Source organism: Mytilus galloprovincialis, chromosome 6, assembly GCF_965363235.1.
Source record: "Mytilus galloprovincialis chromosome 6, xbMytGall1.hap1.1, whole genome shotgun sequence".
NCBI classification, from domain to species: domain Eukaryota; kingdom Metazoa; phylum Mollusca; class Bivalvia; order Mytilida; family Mytilidae; genus Mytilus; species Mytilus galloprovincialis.
The window spans coordinates 32,501,705-32,525,745 of record NC_134843.1 but is presented as its reverse complement, the minus strand read 5'-3'; the positions used below and the strand labels follow the sequence as shown (position 1 = coordinate 32,525,745).

The window sequence follows — 24,041 nt, the reverse complement described above, 5'->3', positions numbered from 1 at the left end:
TCTGCATCGAATAAAAAATTGGATGAGGTGAACATCAAGATGTTTCATGCACAGGCACTTATTTCTGACAATATGGGTTTACTATCCATACCCGTACGAAAAATCACCCTTGTGATTTTCCGTACAGGTATGGATAGTAAACCCCATATTGACAGAAACAAGTGCCTGTGATTTCATGCGATAGCTGTTAATTCGAAGAACTCCGTGCAGGCAGTTTATCATCGTTCATGCTACAAAAGTTACACAAGTTAACATATTTGTGCCCCCTTTTAGAGCGAAGAAGCTTCTTATCTGATATTTAATGACGACATACAATTATCGGACTGTTGTCCCTCAGTTTCGAGTATTTGTATGCGTTCTAGAATGCAGTCGTTCAACTGGAGCGCTTGTATATTTTGTTGCAACAAAACATTTTATAAATATCAAAAACTACTAAAGTTTTAATCACATGAGCGTATGAAGAATGTTTTATCCGTGTCAGATAAAGTTAAAATTGAAATAGGTTTTCCGTCCATCTTTTAAACTTCAAGCACTCTGTCATTTTGGTTGCATTACAAATCATTTGCTAAAAACGAAAAAAGACCAAAAAAATCCAAACCCGTGGAAGCAGATATCTCAGATCACGATACTGCTTTTACTAATTTTATGTTGGCTATTGACACCGTTCTTTGATAAATATAGATCTTTTCTTCCGACTGACTCTAATTTAAAATATTCTTCTTGTAACATGCGGTCTAAACTTATTGATTTCTATAGAAATTCAGTTGTCAAACAACTTCAACAACTTCAAGGCAAATATAACATAATATATAGTAGCAAAATAACTATTTGAGATGCCATATCAGCTGCTAGGCAATTGAAAACTGACCTCAAAATCTCAATGTACACAAAAAACGGACAGATATTTCATTCCGCTGCAAGTATACTTAGAAAACACATCGAAACTCTAAAGAAGAATACCCAACTTCGGATGAATTGTCTCTTCCTTCTTCAATTCAGTCAATGCCTTCGTATTTATTACAATTCATTTCATAGTTACTTGATGAAACTGCATACAGCCAAGACTATTCTAAGGAAGTGGCACCAGAGAAATTGCGTAAATGCTAAGCAATTGTTAAGTCAATCGTTTGTGTGGCCAATTTTGTTTTACTCTTTTTCATTTAGGATTTGTTTTACAAATGTACCATGAGTTTGGTTCAAAACACCTTGTTGAAACATTGAATGCCAATGGATTTTATGCTTCTTTAGGTAAAGTGCGATACTATCTAATGTGTTGCCAACAATGAAAATGAGCGTATTCAAGATAGTGTGTATATCTCGTATATTTGTTTCCTCAGCATCTTTGCAGACACGCATATGGATGTCATCACACCTTCCTAAACCCCTTTTAGATTTCTGTTAAATCTTGGATGAATTGATAGGGATGGTTTGAAGCTGGTATTTTTTTTTAGGAACAAATGTCTTCGGACAATACCTTGTCTATACTTGTAAAAAAACCTCAAAATAACGTGTTTGCTTTGAGCAGAACCTTTCATGTGTCTTGTCATGTCTTGTGACGGTTGATGAAAATGAAGATGATGAAGATAATGGTTGATTTGGTATAAAGCTTGTTGCACTGGTACACCCAGGTTAGGGGAGTGTTGGCGCACCCTTAGAAAAGTTAAACCCCGCCACATTCTGTATGTGTCAGTTTCAAGTCACGAGACAGTAATGCAGTGTTTGTCGTTTGTTTCTATATACTATATTTGTTTGTTTCTTATTTATTTTGTACATTAATCGGGCCGTTAGATATTTCGTTTGTTTTACATTATTTATTTCGGGAATTGAAGACTATGCAGTATGAGTTTTTACTCATTGTTGAAGCCCGTACGGGACCTATAATTGTAAGTTAATGTATGTCTCATTTGCAATCATATCACATCTTCTTTTTTTATATGGAATACTTTTGAAGTTTGTGGTACGTTGCAAGGGAAAAAAGGGGGGATACAGGTACAAACCCTATAATGTAATAGATTTTAACCAGAGTAAAATACACAACAACAAATAATACTATGGAAGCAATAATAATTGTGAAAAACACAAAAGCAACGAGTAGTCTATAAAAAAAACCTGAAGTATCCGCAAATTCAATTTTAGGTCATATTTGACTGTAGTGTTCTATTGCTTTGGTTTGATACCTCACCCAATTTGATAGTTTGAAAAATAATGTTAAAGTATTGTCCTGCATGACACTTGATGTTTACCTGAAATTGAAATTTGTCAGAAGGTTAAGGTGCTCTAAACAATTTATAGGTTGAAAACTTGATTTTTGAAGTTTTGTTTATAAAACGTCGTTTTATGAATTTTTGTGATAAAAAAATCTCAATGATTAAGGTTTATGTATAATAACAAACATTACTAAAGCAAAAACAGTATCATTTGTATTTAGGTAGAGTTTAGAAATATACAAAAATGTCAAAATTGAAACCCTCTCAAATTTTCACAGATTTTTACATATGACCTTTGACCTCAATTTTAAAAAAATGTGACCATATCAAGTCTTGACGACAGGCATATTATTATAGTACACGATTTCCTCTTTCCAATGATATATTATATAGGTGTGTGTTCGGTGGGGAGATTAAATTCAAAAAATTCTGCCTTCAGTCACCGCACTAAAATCACTTTAGCAAATAAGAAGGAGTAATCGCAGTTATTGAGAGACATTTTAAACCTAATTCGCCTTTTCAGAATTTAAAGGACTATGGGTAATCTCATTGTTCGTACACCAAAATGAAAATAGCGTTACGACATTGGATATATTTCCATTGTTTAGCACATTCTAAACCAATCACAACATTTTGGTGAACGCTTTTAAAAATATTACCCAGAATGCATTAGAATCTGAAACGGCGAATAGCAAATAATTAAATCAATCTGGTATCTAAGACTGAAATACCAATCAGTACACATCCAACACCAATGGCTTAATAGTGTAAAGACGACATTAACAGCCCGGTAATAACAATGACTTTGTGCAATTCCTATAATGAAACTGTTAACATATTTATATCATGTTTTTATACTCTTCTTATCGTTACAGCTTAAAATTATGTACGATTCTTTTCAACCACTGTAGGTCAAAGTACGACCTTCAACACGGGAACTTGGCGTTCATCAAACAGCAAACTATAAAGGGCTCCAACAATGACTAAAGTCTAATCTAATTTTTGTATTGTTTTAAAAAATTGTACAAAGAAGAACAACTCTTGTAGTTATGAACAGTAACACTTTTAATTTATCTTCAAATGATTACGACTGTTATATTTCTGTTTAAAACTAATAGATTATAAAAGAAAAACAAAGTAAATAGAGAATAAAACCATGACACAAAATCAGGTCATGCACAAAAAAAACACACACACACACAAAGCAAAGGAACAGCGCTTGCATTGGTGTTCTCCATCTCAAATTAACAGTGAGGCCTTCAACACGGAACAAACAACTATTATATATATAACTCTTCTATCTGTATGTGATTGACATTATTAGAAAGGGTAGATTGTTAGCGACAGAGAAAAAGTTATATGTTTTTAAAGTTTGCGATGTTCTGTGTTCTGTGCTCAATTGTTATTTGTGTTTGACCAAATTTTCTGAAAAATAAATCAGATCTATCAGATAAATATAGTGTGATCTAGCGAGTCGAGCACAGTGCAAGGCGATTTGGTGCCAAGATATCTCAGCAGCATGAGTTCGAATCCAGAAAAAGTCCATGGTTGCAGAATTTACTAGTATATTTAGTCGGATGTTAGTAATCTATGTCACTAATTTTCCTAGTAAATCATGTTCTTTTAAAATTCTTATATATATATAGTACATTCAATTACTTATAAACAATGGAAATTAAAATGTCACTGGTTCAGACGTACATGTACTTATATGTATATATATTTTTTCATACCTTATATATCATGTACTGTACTACGACGCTATAGCAAAACTGACGAGGAAAGGTAACAGCCGGCCACCAAAAGCGTTATTATTGTGAAGTCTAGGTGGTCAAGGGGTCTATGGCATCAGATACAGTGCAGGCGATTTGGTGACACAATATATGAGTAGCATGAGTTTAGTTTAGTTTGGTCACTACCGGCATCACTTTTGTTACAATTCTAGTTACGCGTTGCACTTCAGTAAATCCATGTCAACAGTTTAGAATTTGGTCACTTACATGTCTCTGTATTTGGCAAGATCTACGAATGCTTAGAGAGAAGAGAAAACATTGATACTTAAAAAAGTTAATCTATTCCGTGGAGCTACGGAAAATATTGTGACAGTTTGCCAAACAGGTTTGTTTTAACTGTGAAATTGTATTTTTTCTGATACACGTTTTTATTTATTTTAATTTTGTTACAATAAGACTATTTGAACACACTATTCTCACACTCTTTCGAGCAGTCATATTTTTAAATGTAGCGATCTTCGGCAAAGAAGCAAAAACGAAGTAACAATAGATATAGGAAGATATGGTGTGAGTTCCAATGAGACAACTCTCCATCCAAATAACAATTTATAAAAGTAAATCATTATAGGTCCATGTACGGCCTGTCGACGAAAAACCTAAAGCAAGGAATTTGGAGAAAAAAGTGGTGAAAAGTGTAGTAAAACTAAAGGTTTTAAAATTTCGGCAAAACGGTAAGGGCTGTGATTAAAGAATAGTTGATTTTATATAATAATATATTCATTGTTTATAGTACGGTGACCAGACCCAATATTTTTTAGATTTAATCGTCAAACATACTATATGGCTATATTATATATCATTGGATTCGGAAAAATGAGTACTTGTGAAATATCGATGTCGTCAAAAAGAAATGTTGTGACAGTTTTGCATAAAATAAGGTCAAAGATCAAATTCTGTTTTTCTTTTTTCTTCTTCCATACTTTTAAAATTTGAAGATATATACATCAATTAAGTTTAAATTTCAGATACAGACATTTTTTACAAATCTATTAACAATGAATTACCTCGAAAATGTAAAACAAAAAGAATTAGGAAATCGATTTATTCTGTAAATTGGCGTTTTTCAAACACTTGATCTATGATACACATATTCTGTTAAAGTTACAGAAGTTATATTCATTTGCTGGTTGACATTCAACGTCAGCAATAAAGGATAACTATTATTATTTTTAACTGAAGCCTACTATCATGAAGGCGTATTTTGCCTAAGCTCATTCATGTAATTCATTAAAACTAAAAAGCACTCAATACCTCGAAAACAGTTGCAATCAAATATCCAATCAAAGAGATCCACACAACAGAATTATGCCAGAAGTATGTTTTGGTTCATCTATCAAGGAACATGATTTGAAATGTCTACATAATTCTGAACTTTCCAGGAGCAAGCTTCGGACATGTAAGGTGTTGTTGTGAACAAACACATGACTATTTTGCATGGAGATTTTCCTTTCAATGAAAACACAAGATCCTGTAAGAATTCTGCTGACATATGCCCTTTACAATACACGGGGTGTAATGAATCATTTAACTATCGCCAGTCGTATTGTAAAATTGACGTAATAGGGGGTTTAGCAATGCGTAATGCGGTCCAAATTTTTAGTTTGAAACGAATTACGTAAAACATGCTGTTTCAGTGCCGCCTCACAGAGAGGTAATCTGACTAAACTTACATCTTTACTAGCGACAAGCTTGACGCGCATTAGATAATAATTATAATTGAATGGTTTTAAAGAGATTTTTCTGATCATAGAGCTTTGAAATTAACTTTCATGTACAAGCAAGGGCTTTATCTTTGGTAATATTATCGAAACTCCAAAAACCTATGAAATAGTCGTGCGTGTCCTTCAAAGTCTGGTAGATACATGTAGTTTGTGTACCTACTCCAAACAGAGACAAAGTTGTGTCGCATCCGGTCGGTAATGTACAGCAGTTAGTAGTTTACAAATTGTTGGGGAAAACAGACACATAGTTAGTGAATGGGTGAAAATCTCCGTCCATCCTTTGCACTGCTAATTCTCCCCATCTGCACCCACAACTCGCTTGAATGTGTCATACATTTATAGTAGTGAACACGAACACACAGAACAAACACATTTGTATTAAAGGTCTGTATGCTTGTTCTTCCGCTCTTTCCCATTTCTCTAAACTTCGTGTCAAAGTTTAAGGAATTCAGTATCAGCCTTGGATTCCTCTTGAGTGCTAAGCAAGTTACTAAAGCCATTAACAGTGTTGGTATAAATAACTTTGACAATTTCGGAATTTACAAACGTTCTGCCTATGTAAAGCTCACATCAGGTGGAATCATAAGGGATTTGTCAAAGTTTTGCGGTTAGGAATACTTCTCCACTTAATAATCTTATACACTTTGGTGGAAGCTGTAGTCTATGTGCAGCGTTCCCTTTCGGCAGACGTTATAGAGTTGTTCATTTCGTAGCGGTCAAAAACAGCTGCTACTGTGTGAGCTATAGAAATTCATCAGAACATATGTTTTAAGTCAGCTGCAAGGTCACCGAATAATTTACCTTTCTTAATATCAATACATTGAACCAATGCCATACCATCTCTGATGCAAGTTGAAAGTGATGGTACAAAGAAGGGTATGGAAAGTGCACAAGAGACTCAGATTCTAATTGCTTCGCCAAATCAGACTTGCATGATTTTCTGATGGTGACGTCATCTTGAAAAAAGGAATTTGGAATGGGACCTACAGGGTGCTACAGCACATGTTCTATGGTAACATGCATCATCTCTACTTTTTGCCAAAATCAGTGCACGTCTAAATACAAGTTATGGATTTATTTGAGCTAAAAGTATTTCCTCCGATTTATATCTAATGTTTGTTTTTGTGGTCATGTTGTAAAACGTTTTTAGTTTTGAATTTGATATAGGACTATAAAGACTCCTTGCCTGGATCTAAAGAAAGAGCAATAGTGATAAAATTTTTAGACATTTTCAAGCCTTCCTATTCAGCTGTGAGCAAAGAATTTCGAATATCTCGTGTAGCATGCATTCTAGAAGAGATGTTAATAAGACACGGAGGATGGGATTCCACATCAAAGGGATCAGTCATGGATCATTCAGATGATCCACAATGGCAATAACATGTTCATCTCTTTTCATTGCTTTTAGATTTATTTCCCCTTGTGATAATGCATTATTTGCAGCAATTCCAGCCCTTTTCAGCGTTACACGACTAAGAAATTCTAAGAAATGTCTAGAAAGGGTCCATCTAACAAGCGCAGACTTTTGATTTGTTATGCCTACAGTGCCACCTGATCCCCTTGAGGCTTCTAGAACGGTCTTTCTGTTGCCATGTCTTTCCATGAACCGTTGAAATGTCCAGGAGTCTGTTTGAAAGCAAAGTAGCCATCTATTAAATTCTCAGAAAGTTGAAGCATATCGAGTATGTAAACTTGCATACACCTTCAGTAATTGGTACGGTTGGTTACAAAAACATGAGTATACATTTGAGAAGACAATCTCAAGGAAGTTACAAATTTCTCTCTCGTTCTACTCTAACATTTGACAGCTACTGTCCACTGCTTCAAGGAACACATCCTAGTATTTGAATGTAGTTGATACAGCACATTCCCTTTGCTTGTATGTATTTATAATAGGCTGTATATGATTTTCGACTAGCTCCGTCGTATGAGCGTTAAAACTTATATCTGGCTTAAATTGCTGAAATAATGGTTCTGATATAAATTAATTTGATATTATTGATTAATAAAGGTATTAAATATCATATAAATGTGAATTATTTTACATTTTGCGTTAAAAAAAACTATGAAATTAAATTGAAACGTACTCTATTCAATGCAAAATATACAAAATCTACATTCTGGGTGAAATGAAAAAAAAGTATACCAAAACGTTGTGACTGCTTAATAATGACGTGACGTTGCTTTAATTTTGGGACACGGACAATAAAATTGCCCATAGTACTTTAAATTCTGCGAATTAGATTGTCTTGCCTGGAATAACTTCTTCAGACGGTCTGAATGTTTTTGTCTATTAAGAGACATTTCATTGTAGCCATGATGTACATGTACATGTACCAGCTGATCTCGTTCAATTACGTGTGATATGCAGACAGCACACATACAATAATAACAAATATGTTCTTTGCCGAATCTACACAGGAATAACGCTCATACATATCGATTGAAATTGATGAGTTATCCATATGTTATTCCATGAAGACTTTGAAAACAAAATCATTTGATAATATAATAACTTTGCATTTGTAATCATATCATTGGCAACAATTCTACACGGACCTTAGTGACATTTTCATTTGATTGTATTTAATTGAGATGTTACACATCTGTTAATACAATCCTCAACAGCAGTCGAAGAGTAGGTAAGCTTTCTTTAAATTTTTATAACAGTGAATTTATTTTCAAAAAATATCGATAAAATATTTCTTATATTATTAATGCATGATTTTTTTAAAAAGTCTATAAGGAATCAATGTAATCGCTGTAATAACATTTAGAGAAGTAGAAAACTGTCTCATTTTTATGTGTACATACAAAATGTTGCATCATAGGTGTGTGAAAAAGTATGGAAGGTTAATTGTGTGATTTGTGTATAGAATGCATTTTTCAAATGTATTATTTAAATCATTGCGCAGACATTTTTGCAGTGTGAAAAATTTGTTCTAATAATGAGTAGAACTGTGTAGCCACTTTATGCTGTTTATAAAAATTAATACAAAATAAATGATGTTGTAAAAATGAAAGTAATCAAATGAAAGTTAATAATCAAAAAATAACTTGTGGGGAGTTGATATAGTCAGAGAGGGAGCTGAAGTTCTTTTTAATGTTTTAATAAGAACATAGTTGGTAAACGTGTTGGTAATGCCGCCTGTGTAAGTTACCGAATCTGATTGTAGAAATCATGTAATTTAGAATAAATAAGCAACAAATTTTATTGTTTCCTATCGTCAAATTAAGATTTGAGTATTAAAAAAAATTCAAAACTTTAAATGCCAATTACTAGTATGTGAAAAATAACTGTATAAAGATATCTGTAAATCGAACCATCTTAACAGAGGTCTACAAATTTGCCGTGTTTTTACTCTGTAATACGAAATCTAATTTAAAGTACTTTCTGAAATGACACAAAGTTACTGAAATGTAATATGTAATTGTATTTGCCCCTAAAATCCGTACTTTCTGCGTTCAAATATGAAACCGAGTTGGCTGTCCTTATGCAAAATACCAGTTTTTAGAATATACTAGAACACACCCGCGAAATCGCGGGGAAATAGAGCGTATGTAAACTGTAAAAAAAATATACTGACTGGAGAATTTCAGGAGAGGTATCAAAATTCAAAGGTACTTAGGGACTGGGAACATTTTTTTGCCCTCCTCCTATTTTCCAAATACAGATTTTTAAACCTTCTGTTTTTCTGTACTATATGAACATGCATATATATATATACTTTAATTACTCAATACAGAGAATTTCAGGAGAGGTATCAAAAGTCAATATATATATACATCAGTGAACACCATGAATAGTAAAGAGTCCCCCCCCCCCCCCAAGATAACCATTGGAATTTATAGTAAATTATAACAAATACAGTAATTCATAGTAAATGTATGTAAGTATATAGAAATATATCCGCAGTGACCGCCGTTAATAGTAAACCATAGGCGGATCCCAGGCGGGGCTGCGGGGGGGGGGGGGGGGGGCGACCTGCCCCCCATTTTGTTGAAAAAAAAATTGTTGATTATATGGGGAAGCATGAGAGTAACGCCCCCCCTTTAGGTCAGTCAACGCCCCTCTCCCTTATGAAAAGTTCTGGACCCGCCACTGTAAACTAATTGATAGTAAATATAAAAAATTATTCATTTTCGTTTTCCTCCCAAAATAACCCAAACTGAAACACGTTAAGCAAGGATGATACATGCTAGAACTCAAAATGATAGCAGAAAGCAAATTCATATATTTTATTTCATAGTCTTTGTATGTTCGAAGTACAGAAAAACACAAACCGGAAGTCTAATCTGACTTAAAGTTTTGTCCAATGACGGGAAAATATCCGGACGCATTCTTTTTCGTCTTTTATCCCAAAATAACCCAAACTTAATGATCATAAGAATGGATGACAAATGCGACTATACATGTAGGACACAGAGGCATGATGATTGATTTATTGTGAAAGGAGAAGCGACACCAAAAATGAGGTCTTCTCGTTTAATAGTATAGATTTCAGAAATTATCAGCAAATGTATAAAAGTATCTACTTTTGAGTCTCATTTTTCATGGAAACTAGCAAAACAACATATGTTTCAATTAGTGTTATTTCCAACATCATACATGTAATTGTCCTAGAACCACCATAAATGACAATGTAATCTGTGACGATATCGACTTCCCGTAAGGTTACAAACATCAATCAAGTCACTATGTCATATCTTTTTTATATTTTGTTTTAGAAAATAACGACAATTATTACACTGTCATTAAATATAACATTTTAACACAATACTTTGATTCAGTTAAAAATAATTAGATGTTATTAAAGCCACTTTGTTATAACCTTTGTTGTTGAAAATTACGAAACCAATAACACTGTTACCAGTGATTAAATATAGCATTTTTACACAATTATACTACATATATATATAGTAACTTATTCAGTTGTAACCAAAAAAAAAAAATTAAAAAAGTAGATGTTATTAACAAAGGATTATCTGTCAAATGTTACGGTATTTTAAGTGATGTATGACCAAAATTGTTGTAGCTGTGAAATTTTTTTTTTATGAATAAAAGTATACATGAGGCATTAACGCCTCAATGAGACAGCAACCCACAATGACGAAAAATCAGAAGTCACCAAGACTTCAATTACGGCCTTAACAACGGGAAAGTACATTCTTAGGTCCGAGACCACAATTATTTCGTAGTGCATTTCTTTTAGAACATAAATGAAAATAAAAAAAAAAATCCCACCTGGGAGTGCGCTTTCTCAAAGAAACTTTTACAGTGTATTGCACTACTTTTGGGACAAATTATATCAAAATTATGGAAAACTACATCGGCTCTAACTCAAAATATGGACAATTTTATGTTTAGGGCATCTTGAAATCTTTTGACAGCTTCCGAAGTGCTATTTTTTTTAACCTTTTTCAGCTGGACCAAATCACTACTTTCTTTTAAAATTCTGGACCCAAATTTTTTTACAGTGTAATTTCACCCCCCTATTTGTAATTTGAGGCATTAAACATGGAGAAATAAATTTGGAAGGGGTATAAAAATTAATGGCAAGTAACCAACTGTCAACACTAGGGACTCAAGGGACGACAATTGTGGTCTCGGACCATTATGTATTTAACAGTATGCTATATACACTCTGAAATGCGCGAGTTGTAAAGTAAAGTTTAAACACAGACACAATATATTATAACCTTATTATTTTACTGAAGCGTCAAGTGCCAATCAAATTGTGTTTTTTTTTCTTTTTTTTAAATATCACATGGTTTTGTCTTTACGCAAAACTGAAATAAAAAGTTTGTGTAGCGCTTATACGCGTCTGAAATATTCATTTTTAACGAATATAAAAAAAATAGGTAATTTACCAACATAACGGGTTTTAACCATGATTTTAAAGCATTCCTGTGTTGATACATGATAACATTTCTGAAATTCGAAAGCATCACGTCAGAACTTCAACAATGATTCATACAGGTGTGATTCTATGATTGTGCAAAAGGAATATTGGGATAGGGTTGTTCCTATATTAAGGTATATATGTACAGACATGCAGCTGGGCGCAAGTTCCATATCAGGAAAGTCGCCTTCCAAACCATCAATATAATAATAATAATGCAGCTGGTATTGTTTTTTGTATTATTGTCAATAGGGTGCATTGTCGAGGAGCTTTATAACAATGGGTAGAAATATATATTTTAATAGGTCACAAATGTTCATCTTCTACAAAAATGAATGAATAACTTTCAATTGATCTGTTTATTGAATTGAAATGAATCCCGTGAGGTAACTTAGCAAATTTTAAAAGATGGCACGCACTTATTGTTTGTATAATGAAGGGAAATTGTATGTTGCAACTTACATGAGAGTAATTACAATTCAAATCAACTAAAAATTAATGAAGAGAAACAATTTGAAATATTACATTTAAAACTTATTTCATTGTTTACGTTTCGAGAAAGAGTAAATTCGTCATATGATAATGATACAGCTAAACATATTTTAAAAAGGAAATCAGGAGCTATATTGCCTTTTGGCTGTCAAAGTGACGACGTTAAGAAATCAAACGTCATCTTCTAAAAGAATAAAAATGTATGTAATTTGTCGTAGCAAAAGGATAGTATTACTACAAATGTAAGTGCTTCTTTGTTCTGTAAAATAATCGGTGTGTTCCCATTTCGCCTTAGCCAGGCGCGGATCCAGAGGGTGGGGTGGGGGGGGGGGGGGTTCCGGAGGTTGGAACCCCCCCTTTTTTTTTGGACGATCAATGCATTTGAATGGGGACATGTAATTGGAACCCCCTTTGTCCTGGGTTAGGAACCCCCTTTTTAAAATGGCTGGATCCGCCCCTGTTAGCTGTGAATTCCAGGTAAAAAAGGTGAAAAAATACTAATTGTGTAAATTAAGTGAAATTTTGATAATCCGTTAAATGCTTTTACATAACTCAATACCATATATGTCAACCATATTAATATATACATTTTTGTAACACAAAAAAGTGAACGTAATTTAAGTTCAAAATTGACTCTGGAATTACGTAGGTGCAGAATACAGAAAGACCGCCCCAAGTCTTGAGATTGCTGTTTGGGATAAATAATTGAAACATCATTGTATTTTATTCATTAGGTTTGTAATTTTGTTTTAGTTTAAACTATTTTTAATTTAATTAAATATGAATTTATCATCTGATTTAATAAATAAAGTAAGATATTTAAAACTTTTACGTATTTTTAGAATAGAGATTTTATATTATTATGAATGTATTAAAAATAAAGTTTTCTATTAAATAAAAAAAGATCGCACATCCCACCTAAATGCTCATTGCTTTGGGAGAGATCCGTTTGCGCCACAACTTTTTTCTCCAATGCTACGTTTGCGCCACCTGTTTTAAAATAACATGATATCATTTGCGCCAAAAATAAAACATACGATTGCGCCAATTATAGAAGAAAAATGACTTCCCCCTTCCTTAATTTATTCGGCAAATGTTTCCTTTTCTGAAACATACTTTATCACTGAACTAGTAACATATTTGTTATGTGGCCAGCTAAAGGACTCCTCCGGGTGCGGTACTTTAAACATTGAAAAAAAAAAAAGACAAACATTGAAGGATGAAATGCATAAAAACAGTTCATAATAAATCTGCTCCATTACTGGTGCGTCTTGCGGTAGATAGAGTTTTAGTCCATACGGATGGTGGGAACAAAGCACTGTGTCATTAACATATTATGTGGCTAATACCTAATCAGCAAAAGCTTCTATTTTCTTCTCTTTTGGCATATCTTGTATTAAATATTCAGCAAAGCAATAAGTTTTCTTCTCTCTCTGTACATGGACTTTCTAATGCATTTCATGTATTTCTCTCCAGATGCTCATCTTCATCGTGAAATATCTCCAAACATATAATACTTTTTAAGAAAAAAATAAAAATAAAAATTAATCATTAATATTTATGATAGATATCTTATTCACCAACCAACAAAAGGAACAAATGTCCGTGAACGATGAGTACATTTACAGATGGAAACACTCAGACATGAGTGAGCTAGAATTTCCTTTACATATGGAAAAAGACAGAGTCACCAAAATGCACGAATATATCAGAAGTCTACAAGCAAAACATGTCTGACCCCCATTTAAATGCAATAGAAGATACATAGAACTAATAATTAACGGTTAAGAGAGAAAGGGGAGACAACTTAACAGGAGACTTCCAGATGGCCATATTTCTATACCCAGTGAACCCCTGAGTTGATAAGAAATTTACTAATGAAACAAAACGATGCGTTTTCCAATATATGACAGTTCTTCCAATATTGTAGAAATTTGATACGGGGAATGTTTGAAAGAGACGACAGTCATACCAAAGTTCATATAACAGCCACCAATAGGTCTTCAACGCAACGAGAAATTCCACAACAGGAAGCGGGCTTCAACTGGCTTCTAAATAATAATAGAAAAAATAATAGTGTATACTATAATTCAGCCGACTGGGAGCCACACTATAAACTCCGAAACGTGCACATGAACCAAAATAAAAAAAACATGACTTAAAAAGGTTAGAGGTTTCTTACTTGGGATGATCACAAAAATGCTGCAGTGCTAAACGTGTTTATTGAAATCTCAACCCTCACCCTAATACTTCTAGTCAATGTGGAATAACACAAACACATAGCAAATGCACAGTTTAGCTCAGTTCAAAAGAAGTCCGATTTCAATTTTAGAACAGGTAACAGAAGATTTCTGAAACTAAGCTAAATCACAATGATCACTTTAATAAATTCCCAAAGATTAACTGTTAATGATAAGCCATGGCAGCCCAGATCTCAACTAAACTGATCGACATGTTGAATCTTCATTATATGAAAATTTACCAAAATCCCAGTCGTTAGGGGGTTAGTATCATGTCATTGTAAACCATCCGAGAAAAAACACAACCTGTATCAACATCTGATTCCAAGCATTAACTTCGTTTTATTAAATTTCGATAATAAAATACTATGTTTCAGATTATTAGAAGGTCTGAAATTTCGTTACTAATATCTTCATGGTCCATGAAAACGTTAGAATGTCCCACCATCACATTGTAGTGTCATTTACAGATAGTATACCATTACAGGAGCATTTTGTTTTTTTTTCCGACAGTAGTTTTGATTAATTCATGTAAGCAATTATTTCGAACTTAAACCGGAAGAGCGTATCTTTCTTCCGGTGATATTTTGATGAATAGATTTTTATACGACCGCAAAAATTGAAATTTTTTTGGTCGTATATTGGTATCACGTTGGCGTCGTCGTCGTCGTCGTCGTCGTCGTCGTCGTCGTCCGAATACTTTTAGTTTTCGCACTCTAACTTTAGTAAAAGTAAATAGAAATCTATGAAATTTTAACACAAGGTCTATGATCACAAAAGGAAGGTTGGGATTGATTTTGGAAGTTTTGGTCCCAACATTTTAGGAATTAGGGGCGAAAAAGGGCCCAAATAAGCATTTTCTTGGTTTTCGCACTATAACTTAAGTTTAAGTCAATAGAAATTTATGAAATTTTTACACAAGGTATATGACCACAAAAGGAAGGTTTGGATTGATTTTGGGAGTTTTGGTTCCAACAGTTTAGGAATTAGGGGCCAAAAAAGGACCCAAATAAGCATTATTCTTGGTTTTCGCACAATAACTTTAGTATAAGTAAATAGAAATCAATGAAATTTAAACACAAGGTTTATGACTACAAAAAGAAGGTTGGGATTGATTTTGAGAGTTGAGGTTCAAACAGTTTAGGAATTAGGGGCCAAAAAGGGGCCCAAATAAGCATTAATCTTGGTTTTTGCACCATAACTTTAGTATAAGTAAATAGAAATCTATGAAATTTAAACACAAGGTTTATGACCATAAAAGGAAGGTTGGGTTTGATTTTGGGAGTTTTTGTCATAACAGTTTAGGAATAAGGGGCCCAAAGGGTCCAAAATTTAACTTTGTTTGATTTCATAAAAAATTGAATAATTGGGGTTCTTTGATATGCCGAATCTAACTGTGTATGTAGATTCTTCATTTTTGGTCCCGTTTTCAAATTGGTCTACATTAAGGTCCAAAGGGTCCAAAATGAAACTTAGTTTGATTTTAACAAAAATTGAATCCTTGGGGTTCTTTGATATGATGAATCTAAAAATGTACTTAGATTTTTATTATTGGTCCAGTTTTCAAGTTTGTCCAAATTGGGGTTCAAGATTAATCTTTGTTTGATTTCATCAAAAATTGAATAATTGGGGTTCTTTGATATGCCAAATCTAACTGTGTATGTAGATTCTTAATTTTTGGTCCCGTTTTCAAATTAGTCTACATTAAAGTTCAAAGGGTCCAAAATTAAACTAAGTTTGATTTTAACAAAAAATGAATTATTGGGCTTTTTTGATATGCTGAATCTAAACATGTTCTTAGATTTTTGATTATGGGCCCAGTTTTCAAGTTGGTTCAAATCAGGATCCAAAATTATTATATTAAGTATTGTGCAATAGCAAGAAATTTTCAATTGCACAGTATTCAGCAATAGCAAGAAATCTTCAATTGCACAGTATTGTGCAATAGCAAGAAATTTTCAATTGCACAGTATTGCGCAATAGCAAGAAATCTTCAATTGCACAGTAGTGTGCAATAGCAAATATTTTCAATTGCACAGTATTGCGCAATAGCAAGAAATATCTAATTGCACAATATTGTGCAATAGCAAGAAATGTTCAATTGGAGTTATCTTTCTTTGTCCAGAATATTAGTTGAATCAACTTAAATCATTGTTTTATACAATATACAATGTATATTCACTTTTACTACCAACTGATAAATTTAAACAATCTTTACCATTCAGTGATAACAAGCACTTTATTTTACATTTTAATATTTTATGATGTATTTAAATGAGTAGTTATTGTTGCAAACTCCATTAGAAATTTGAATTAAGATCAGTTTTGGAAAAAGGGAAAGGGGGATGTGAAAAAAAAAAATGGGGGGGGGGGGAGGGTTAAATTTTTCTCATTTCAGATTTCATAGATAAAAAGAAAATTTCTTCAAACATTTTTTTGAGAGGATTAATATTCAACAGCATAGTGAATTGCTCAAAGGCAAAAAAAATATTTTAAATTCATTAGACCACATTCATTCTGTGTCAGAAACCTATGCTGTGTCAACTATTTAATAACAATCCAAATTTAGAGCTGAATCCAGCTTGAATGTTGTGTCCATACTTGCCCCAACCGTTCAGGGTTCAACCTCTGCGGTCATATAAAGCTGCGCCCTGTGAAGTATCTGGTATTACATGACAAGATTATGCCATTAAAACTGTCCAATATTCGATGAAATCTAAATAAAAAAAAACCACATCAACACAAAGCCATGAATTACATCTAAATTGTCTATTCACAAAGTTCTTTGCCACTCTACCCCTCAGATTTCTGAGAGTATATAGAGACGCTTATTTTCATTTGTACGTAGTGTAATTGTATATTTTTGTTTATTACATTCCAGATAAGAAGGATATCGGGGATAAGATTTGTATCCCCTCAACCTTTTTTTGTGGTACCATATAGATTGGACGTAAATTTTTTGATATGTTAAACTATATTGTTCCCATTTTTTTCAGATTGAAAATGAAAAGCTTTCATCAAGCCACTAAGTTACAATTGATATCAACATATGCATTCGTCTCTGTATATTGCTTGGAACTGTCACATATTATGGATGCATATAGAGCAAGATGTGGGAATACAGTTTGTGGACCACAAAAGTATGATTCCACTAACGAAAAGGTTCGAGAATATTGCCCAGAATGCATCTGTGACGATAATTGCATACTTTATAAGAATTGTTGCCCAGATCACTACTTTCGTTTTCCTCTATCGTGTATAGAAACAAGCCTCTTGGACTTTAACCCTGATTCTAATGAAAAGTCAATAGCAATGATTAGTCATTGTCCTGTTTCCTCGGACAATATCACAAAAACAAAATGCGAAATGTCAACTAGCCTTCTTCAAAAATTTCAGAACATTCCCGTTTATTCACGAACAAGCGGACTAACTTATAGAAATATTCATTGTTCAGTGTGCCACAATGAGTCAACCGGCGATATTCGTCATTGGAAAATAGAAATTGAGTGTGCAGAGTTTGCAGATTTTAATTTTCTGTCTTCTTATTCGGAAGTATTCGACTATGCCGAAGAGAAGAAATGTGACATATTCTATTCAAGCGAAGATATTTATGGACTGCATATTAACACATGCGCAGATAATTCTGATGGTATTATAAGTAAATGTAATGTTTCAGGAACATGGAAAAAATATGATGCTGATCTAGACTATGCATGTCAAATTTATGAAAATAGATTTAATTTTTTCAAAAATGTATTTTGCCAACTGTGTAATCCACCCAATGATTTAGCTACAGATGACGTCATCTCGAAATGTAATGCCACAGGATTATGGGAAGATTCCAATACTGATTTAGAAAAGGCATGCTTAAATAATATATACAGTCCTTTAACAGCACCGTTCAAAAATATTTACTGCTATTTATGCAATTCAAATGATAGAAATAAAACAACCAACATGCATTTTAAGGAACTAGTATACACTATTGAAGAAGAAATGAAAAATCAAACTGAATTCGTGCTTAAGTTGAAAAGTTTGGAATTAAACCTTGCATCGATTATCGAGAGTGGAACGAAGTACTTAAAAGATACCAACCCTGAAACTTTAGCAACGAAAAACCCCAACAGAATTCAAGAGAAAGACTTCTTCAATTTGAACAAAACAAGTATATTGCTACAATATTTTGCATTTTCTGGCTCTCCTGTGTTTTGTCACAATTATTCATTTTCATCGAGATTGTCCGATTGCAATTGCAACGATAGTTGCTTCTTTCAATCTGGATGTTGTATAGACAAGTACTTTCAAAACTCGACTACATGTACTGATCCACAGTATTCTGATCAGAAAAACAGATATTTAGTTTTTGATACATGTACTAAATCCACGAGCATGCAATTTGAAACTTTGTGTAATATGAGTGATATTACAAAATTCTTTACTTTTCTACCAGTAGAAATTCAAATTGATAAAAGTTATACACATTTTAAAAACATATACTGTGCTTTGGGTAGTGACGGATTTAATCACTCTGATTTACTTATTACAAAATCTATGTCCATGTGGGACCTAAGTATTCGTTGTAATGTATATGTGCTGCCACTTTTCTTTTTGTCGTTCGAAGACTATTTCCGGTTTTTACAAGAAAACGGGTGTTCAGTAAAGTACAACCCATCCGAATATGTTATCTGCGAAGACCGAGAAGACAAATACTGCAATGTTTCCGGGAACTGGGTGCATGGCGACCAGGATATTAAGTTTGCTTGTGAGAATGTAAATATGCCTAGAAATTTGTACAAATCTAAAAATGTCTTTTGCGCAATGTGTAACCCGGAACAAAGTCATAAAGTAGAATATTCTGAATGTAACACGACAGGCCTTTGGGGAAAGTATGACAAAGATACAGAGGATAATTGTTTGAGTATGCCAAGCATTGAATACCTTGCACCATACAAAAACAAGTTTTGCGAAATATGTAATAAAGAACGAATATATGAAACTCGATCACAGAACAATGAATTTGATAGTATTGTCTACATAAAAGATTTTAAGCCGCCACCGACATTTAGAGTTATATTTGAATTTTCGAACTTCAAGCATTCATCAAAACATAAAAGACAGACACCCAGCTGTAATGCAAGTCAGATTTTATTTCTTGTAAGTAACGTTTTATCCTCATGTAACATGACTTAACTTGCATGTTCTAATTATAAAAGACGATATCTCATTCAGTGGGAAGCACACTGCCATATTTGCAACTTTTAAATATAAATACTGCAACTACACGGAAGGTTAGAATACTAGTCTAAGAAGTTGATAACAAATTCAATAGTGACTATCAAAAGGTCAGTAATCTACACCGAATTCCTGAAAACTACAGAGATACTAGTAAAACTTGGTACAGGCCCACTAGTTTATATCACTGTATACACAAAGGGGTGAGTATTTGATAGGGCGGAGGAGGGAGCGAAGGGGGATAGGGCAATTTTACTGATGGATCATATATCATTTTCAGCTTTTGCGAGTCTCGCTTATTTTTCACCTTTATTCACCTTTATGTTCTGCATTTTATTGGGCAATTTATTCATTTTTATTCTATTTTTAACAGGGGTGTTTTATTTTCATCTCAGAATATTCATTTGAAAATGGTGAAAATAATATAATATAAAATGTTTGTACCTTAACCATACCTTGATCATTTCAGAATGAGTGTCGTGATATACGTTGTTATCCTGGTAGAATGCATGTGGACACAGGATGTACCCCTCTATTCCAAGTAACAGCAGACCTTGGATACATCTTATATGCAGGATTAAAAACTAGTTTAGTTTCGGATGTTAACGATACGAAGCCATTCATAGAATCAGTCGGTCAATCTTTCAAGGATTTTTTAACGACTCGCTTGTCGCTGTGGTTTATTGACTTTGAAACTTCCATCCTATATTCCAACCTATACTGTCCAGATAGTAAACCTAACAAATTAGACAAAGGAATTGAGGTTTTGATCTCAACCTATCACAAGTTTTTTATTCGTGATTCTGTCAACCGTTCAATGACGGAGGAAACACTTCTTTCGTTGCTAGGATCAACCTTTAATGTTACATACGATGAATTCCAGCAGCCATTTTTAATTCATCGTGATGAAAACGCTTTCAATTTACCGACTCTTGTTTCAAGATTTCAATTTACTGACAAATGCTTTACGAAAGAAACATCTGAGTCATTACGAGGACGTTTATACGTTCATTCACACGTGACTCAACTTTTGATTTGTGAACAAATCGAGTTAAACTTTACAGAATTCAAAATCAACTTGAAAAACCTACAATTGACTGTACTTGCAAGTAAAGCTGTAATCGAACCAGACGAGTACATTCTGATATCACATAGACAAGCCAGAATATGCATAGATCGTCTGCAGACTTTAAATGCGAGTAGGAATACATCAAATTCTGGTGATGTATGGAATATAGTATCAATGGTTTTCACTTGTATATCGCTTCTATGTTTATTTTTAACTTTTTTAACTTACTGCATTTTTCCAAGTTTGAGAACACTTCCAGGAAAAAACAATATGTGTTTAGTGTTTTCAATTTTTAGTGCGCAATTATTATTTCAGTTTGTAGAATTTGGTACAACGTCCGACATTGGATGTAAAGTGATCGGTGTTTTGATACATTACTTTTGGTTGGTTACTTTCGGTTGTCTCAGTGTGTGTTCTTTCCATATGTATCGTGTGTTTACAAGCAGAACTGGTATCCGTATATCCGAAACATCTAGACTGGTTATTTACATTATATATTCGTATGGTACCCCGGCTGTAATTGTATCATTGAATATGATTATAACAAGAAGTTTATCAAGCGTGACGTCAATTGGATACGGAGGTCGAATATGTTTTCTGAACCAACCAATCGCATACGTTGTTACATTTGCAGTTCCCATAAGTCTCGTTTGTTGTACTAATATTTTTTTCTTCATTGCGACAACTTACAAGATAGCAAAAAGACCAAAATTAAAAAACGATTCTCAGATGAATCTTAATCAAATTCATTTTACGGTGTATGTCAAATTATTTTCTATAACTGGAATTACTTGGATTTTTCAAATTATTGATTCCTTCATACCAGTTTCAGCCTTTTCGACGATTATTTCCATTTTGAACGCGTTACAAGGTGTGTTCATATTTATCTCGTATGTCTGTAACAAACGCGTGTTAAGTCTGTATAATAAAACTAGGATGTCTTTTAGTGGATACAACAGTACACGAACGAATAGACATACAACATCAACCGGACTAAGTGGCAGTGCACTATAACCACAAACTTGATAGCAGTACCAGCTTCAATCAACAGACTACTCTTCACTAATTGGTGGAGAAAAGGAAATTATTTCCCGAACGGAAACGATCTTTGAACGGCGGTTGCTATTAACATAAGTTCAACGTAGCAGAATGTTGTTATTTTTTTGAAGAAATACTACAGTCCAATATGGTTGTTTTAACATCATCATTCCTTTGCTCTTCCTGAACATGCACGAAATATTTGCCACTGACGTTAATTAACAGTTAATCAATCAATCGTTCCTTTGTCTCTGCTGGATAATGGTTTTAATGGCAGTCATACATACTGGATCTATTTATTTATACTGTTGTTGATGTAAAATATCTTTTTACATTTTATGTACGTTTATTATTCTTTAGATATACCGATATTATTGTATCATACATGTAGTTATTTATAAGAAATTACTGTTTGCCATTTTTAAAGTATGTGCACTCATATCTTATACGTAGTTTTAGAACTTGTGTAACTAGGTTGCTGTCTTAATGAAGGGACCGTGAGTGAGCCTGCTCATTTATCAAACTCCCCTATATAAGGGCAATAGCTTATAACGACCAGATGCATAGTTTGTCCTGTTTACTTCAAACGTTATGCATTTTGGTTATGATGTCAGGCAGTTCTGATCTTGACTTACTGATGAGTAAACATCTTCTTCTTGTTTATACTTCTGGCTATATAACCAAGTATTGTAGCATTTGATTTACATTCTTAGACCAATTTTTGTGAAGTATTTCAATTTATTTAAGTAACTTTGGTCTTGTTCTTCCATATCTAAGTTTAGGTACAATATGGTATAGAAAATATGTTAATATTGTTACTTTGTACTCGTTTGACTTTGCAACTCTTTTTTTTATCTGAGCGTCACTGATGAGTCTTATGTAGACAAAACGTGCGTCCGGCGTATTAAACTATAATCCTGGTACCTTTGATAACCTATTAAACACAAAAATCCCCATGTATAGGGACATACTCAACTTTTGAAAACAGTCTTTAAGCATAATAAACTAGGGATGTCAAAAGATCTGAAATTTAATACTCGGATACTCGGTCATGATACTCGAGTACTCGCGAGTACTCGGATGAATCTTAAACGTCAATTGAAAAGTTTAGATTTTTAGGTGGGTTTTTGTTATAACCTTTCTTAAACATGTTAACGAAAGACAAACGTATTACAAGCATAGCTTGCTCCTCTGGTTTTTGTTGTGTCAACTAAACAATGAATTAACGACCGCCGTTTTAACTGTAACCTATCATAATAGCAATTTTTGTTTGTGTATGTGTTCAAGAACAAAATTCCAATTAAATCAAGAATATTTGCATGAAAAGTCCGACAATTTATGTATCATCTGTTCCTGAGGAGTTGGTAAACATTTTGTTATAATACGACTTGTCCATAAACAATAATATTGGACAACAATATTGGACTTCAAATTACCTGTACCTGTACTTTTTCTGTGTTTTTTTTTTGCACTATCGTTGTCCGATTTTCGTTTTTTTTAACCATGACGTTGTCAGTTATTTTCAACTTTTGGGTTTGAATGTCACTCTCGTACTTTCGCCGATATTTAAATTGTAAATTAAACAATTATAGTTGAGTTTCAAATACAGAGTAATTAAATTAATTTAAATGTATTATACTAATTACGATGACATAAAAGTCTTGATTAACAAACAAAGGTAAGTTTTTACGACTTGCGATACAATGTAAGTTAATTATTAATCCCGGACAGAAAGTGCTAATCCGTGTACAAACACCGTTAGAAATGTCTTTAATCAGTTGAGTAGGGTTTACGGAAGTCACTTTGTTTTTGTTAAGAAATATGATCTGGTCAAAAATTTCAGACGAACGACTGCGTTTGCCTTTCAATTTTTTGTTACAAGTTGTGCACATGAAAACATCCCCTCGTAAGGAAAGGACGTTGCTGGTACTACTAGTCATCTCATGATAAAGTTAAACATATGTTTGTTGTTAATAGATCTTATTTAGTATTACGAAGGGGATATTTCAACAGAACTTAAGTGAGTGGAAATTTGAAGAGAACAACATGTATCTGAAGATGTGTAACAAGCAAACGAGTATCCGAGTACTAAAACTGTACTCGAGTACTCGGCCTTTCGATCGAGTATCCAAGTACTCGGGTACTCGTTGCCATCCCTATAATAAACATAACGTTTACTCTTTTAAACGGTAAACAATTCGCCTTTTCAGAATCTAAGGAATCATGGGTAATTTCATTTTTCGTACCCCAAAAAGAAAATAACGCCACGTCATTGGTTGAATTTCCATTGTTTATGACATTTTTAACCAATCACGACGTTTTGGTGTACACTTTTGAAAATATTAC

The 24,041-nt window shown here is 33.3% G+C and overlaps 1 protein-coding gene across 1 annotated transcript; it reads left to right on the top strand.

The window, feature by feature from the left end:
- Positions 1–17,356: 17,356 nt before the first annotated feature.
- LOC143079384 (uncharacterized) lies at positions 17,357–22,421 on the top strand. Its single transcript, XM_076254673.1, has 2 exons — positions 17,357–19,510; positions 20,058–22,421. Exons 1-2 carry the CDS (start codon positions 17,360–17,362, stop codon positions 21,669–21,671), a joined length of 3,765 nt encoding a protein of 1,254 aa, XP_076110788.1. The 5' UTR covers positions 17,357–17,359; the 3' UTR covers positions 21,672–22,421.
- The last annotated feature ends 1,620 nt before the right edge of the window (positions 22,422–24,041 follow it).

Bases quoted from the DNA above. Each gene is read 5' to 3' on its own strand.
- LOC143079384 (XM_076254673.1), top strand. From the start codon at position 17,360: ATGAAAAGCTTTCATCAAGCCACTAAGTTACAATTGATATCAACATAT. The intron at 19,511-20,057 runs GTAAGTAACGTT...TGATCATTTCAG, and splicing joins CAAGTCAGATTTTATTTCTT to AATGAGTGTCGTGATATACG.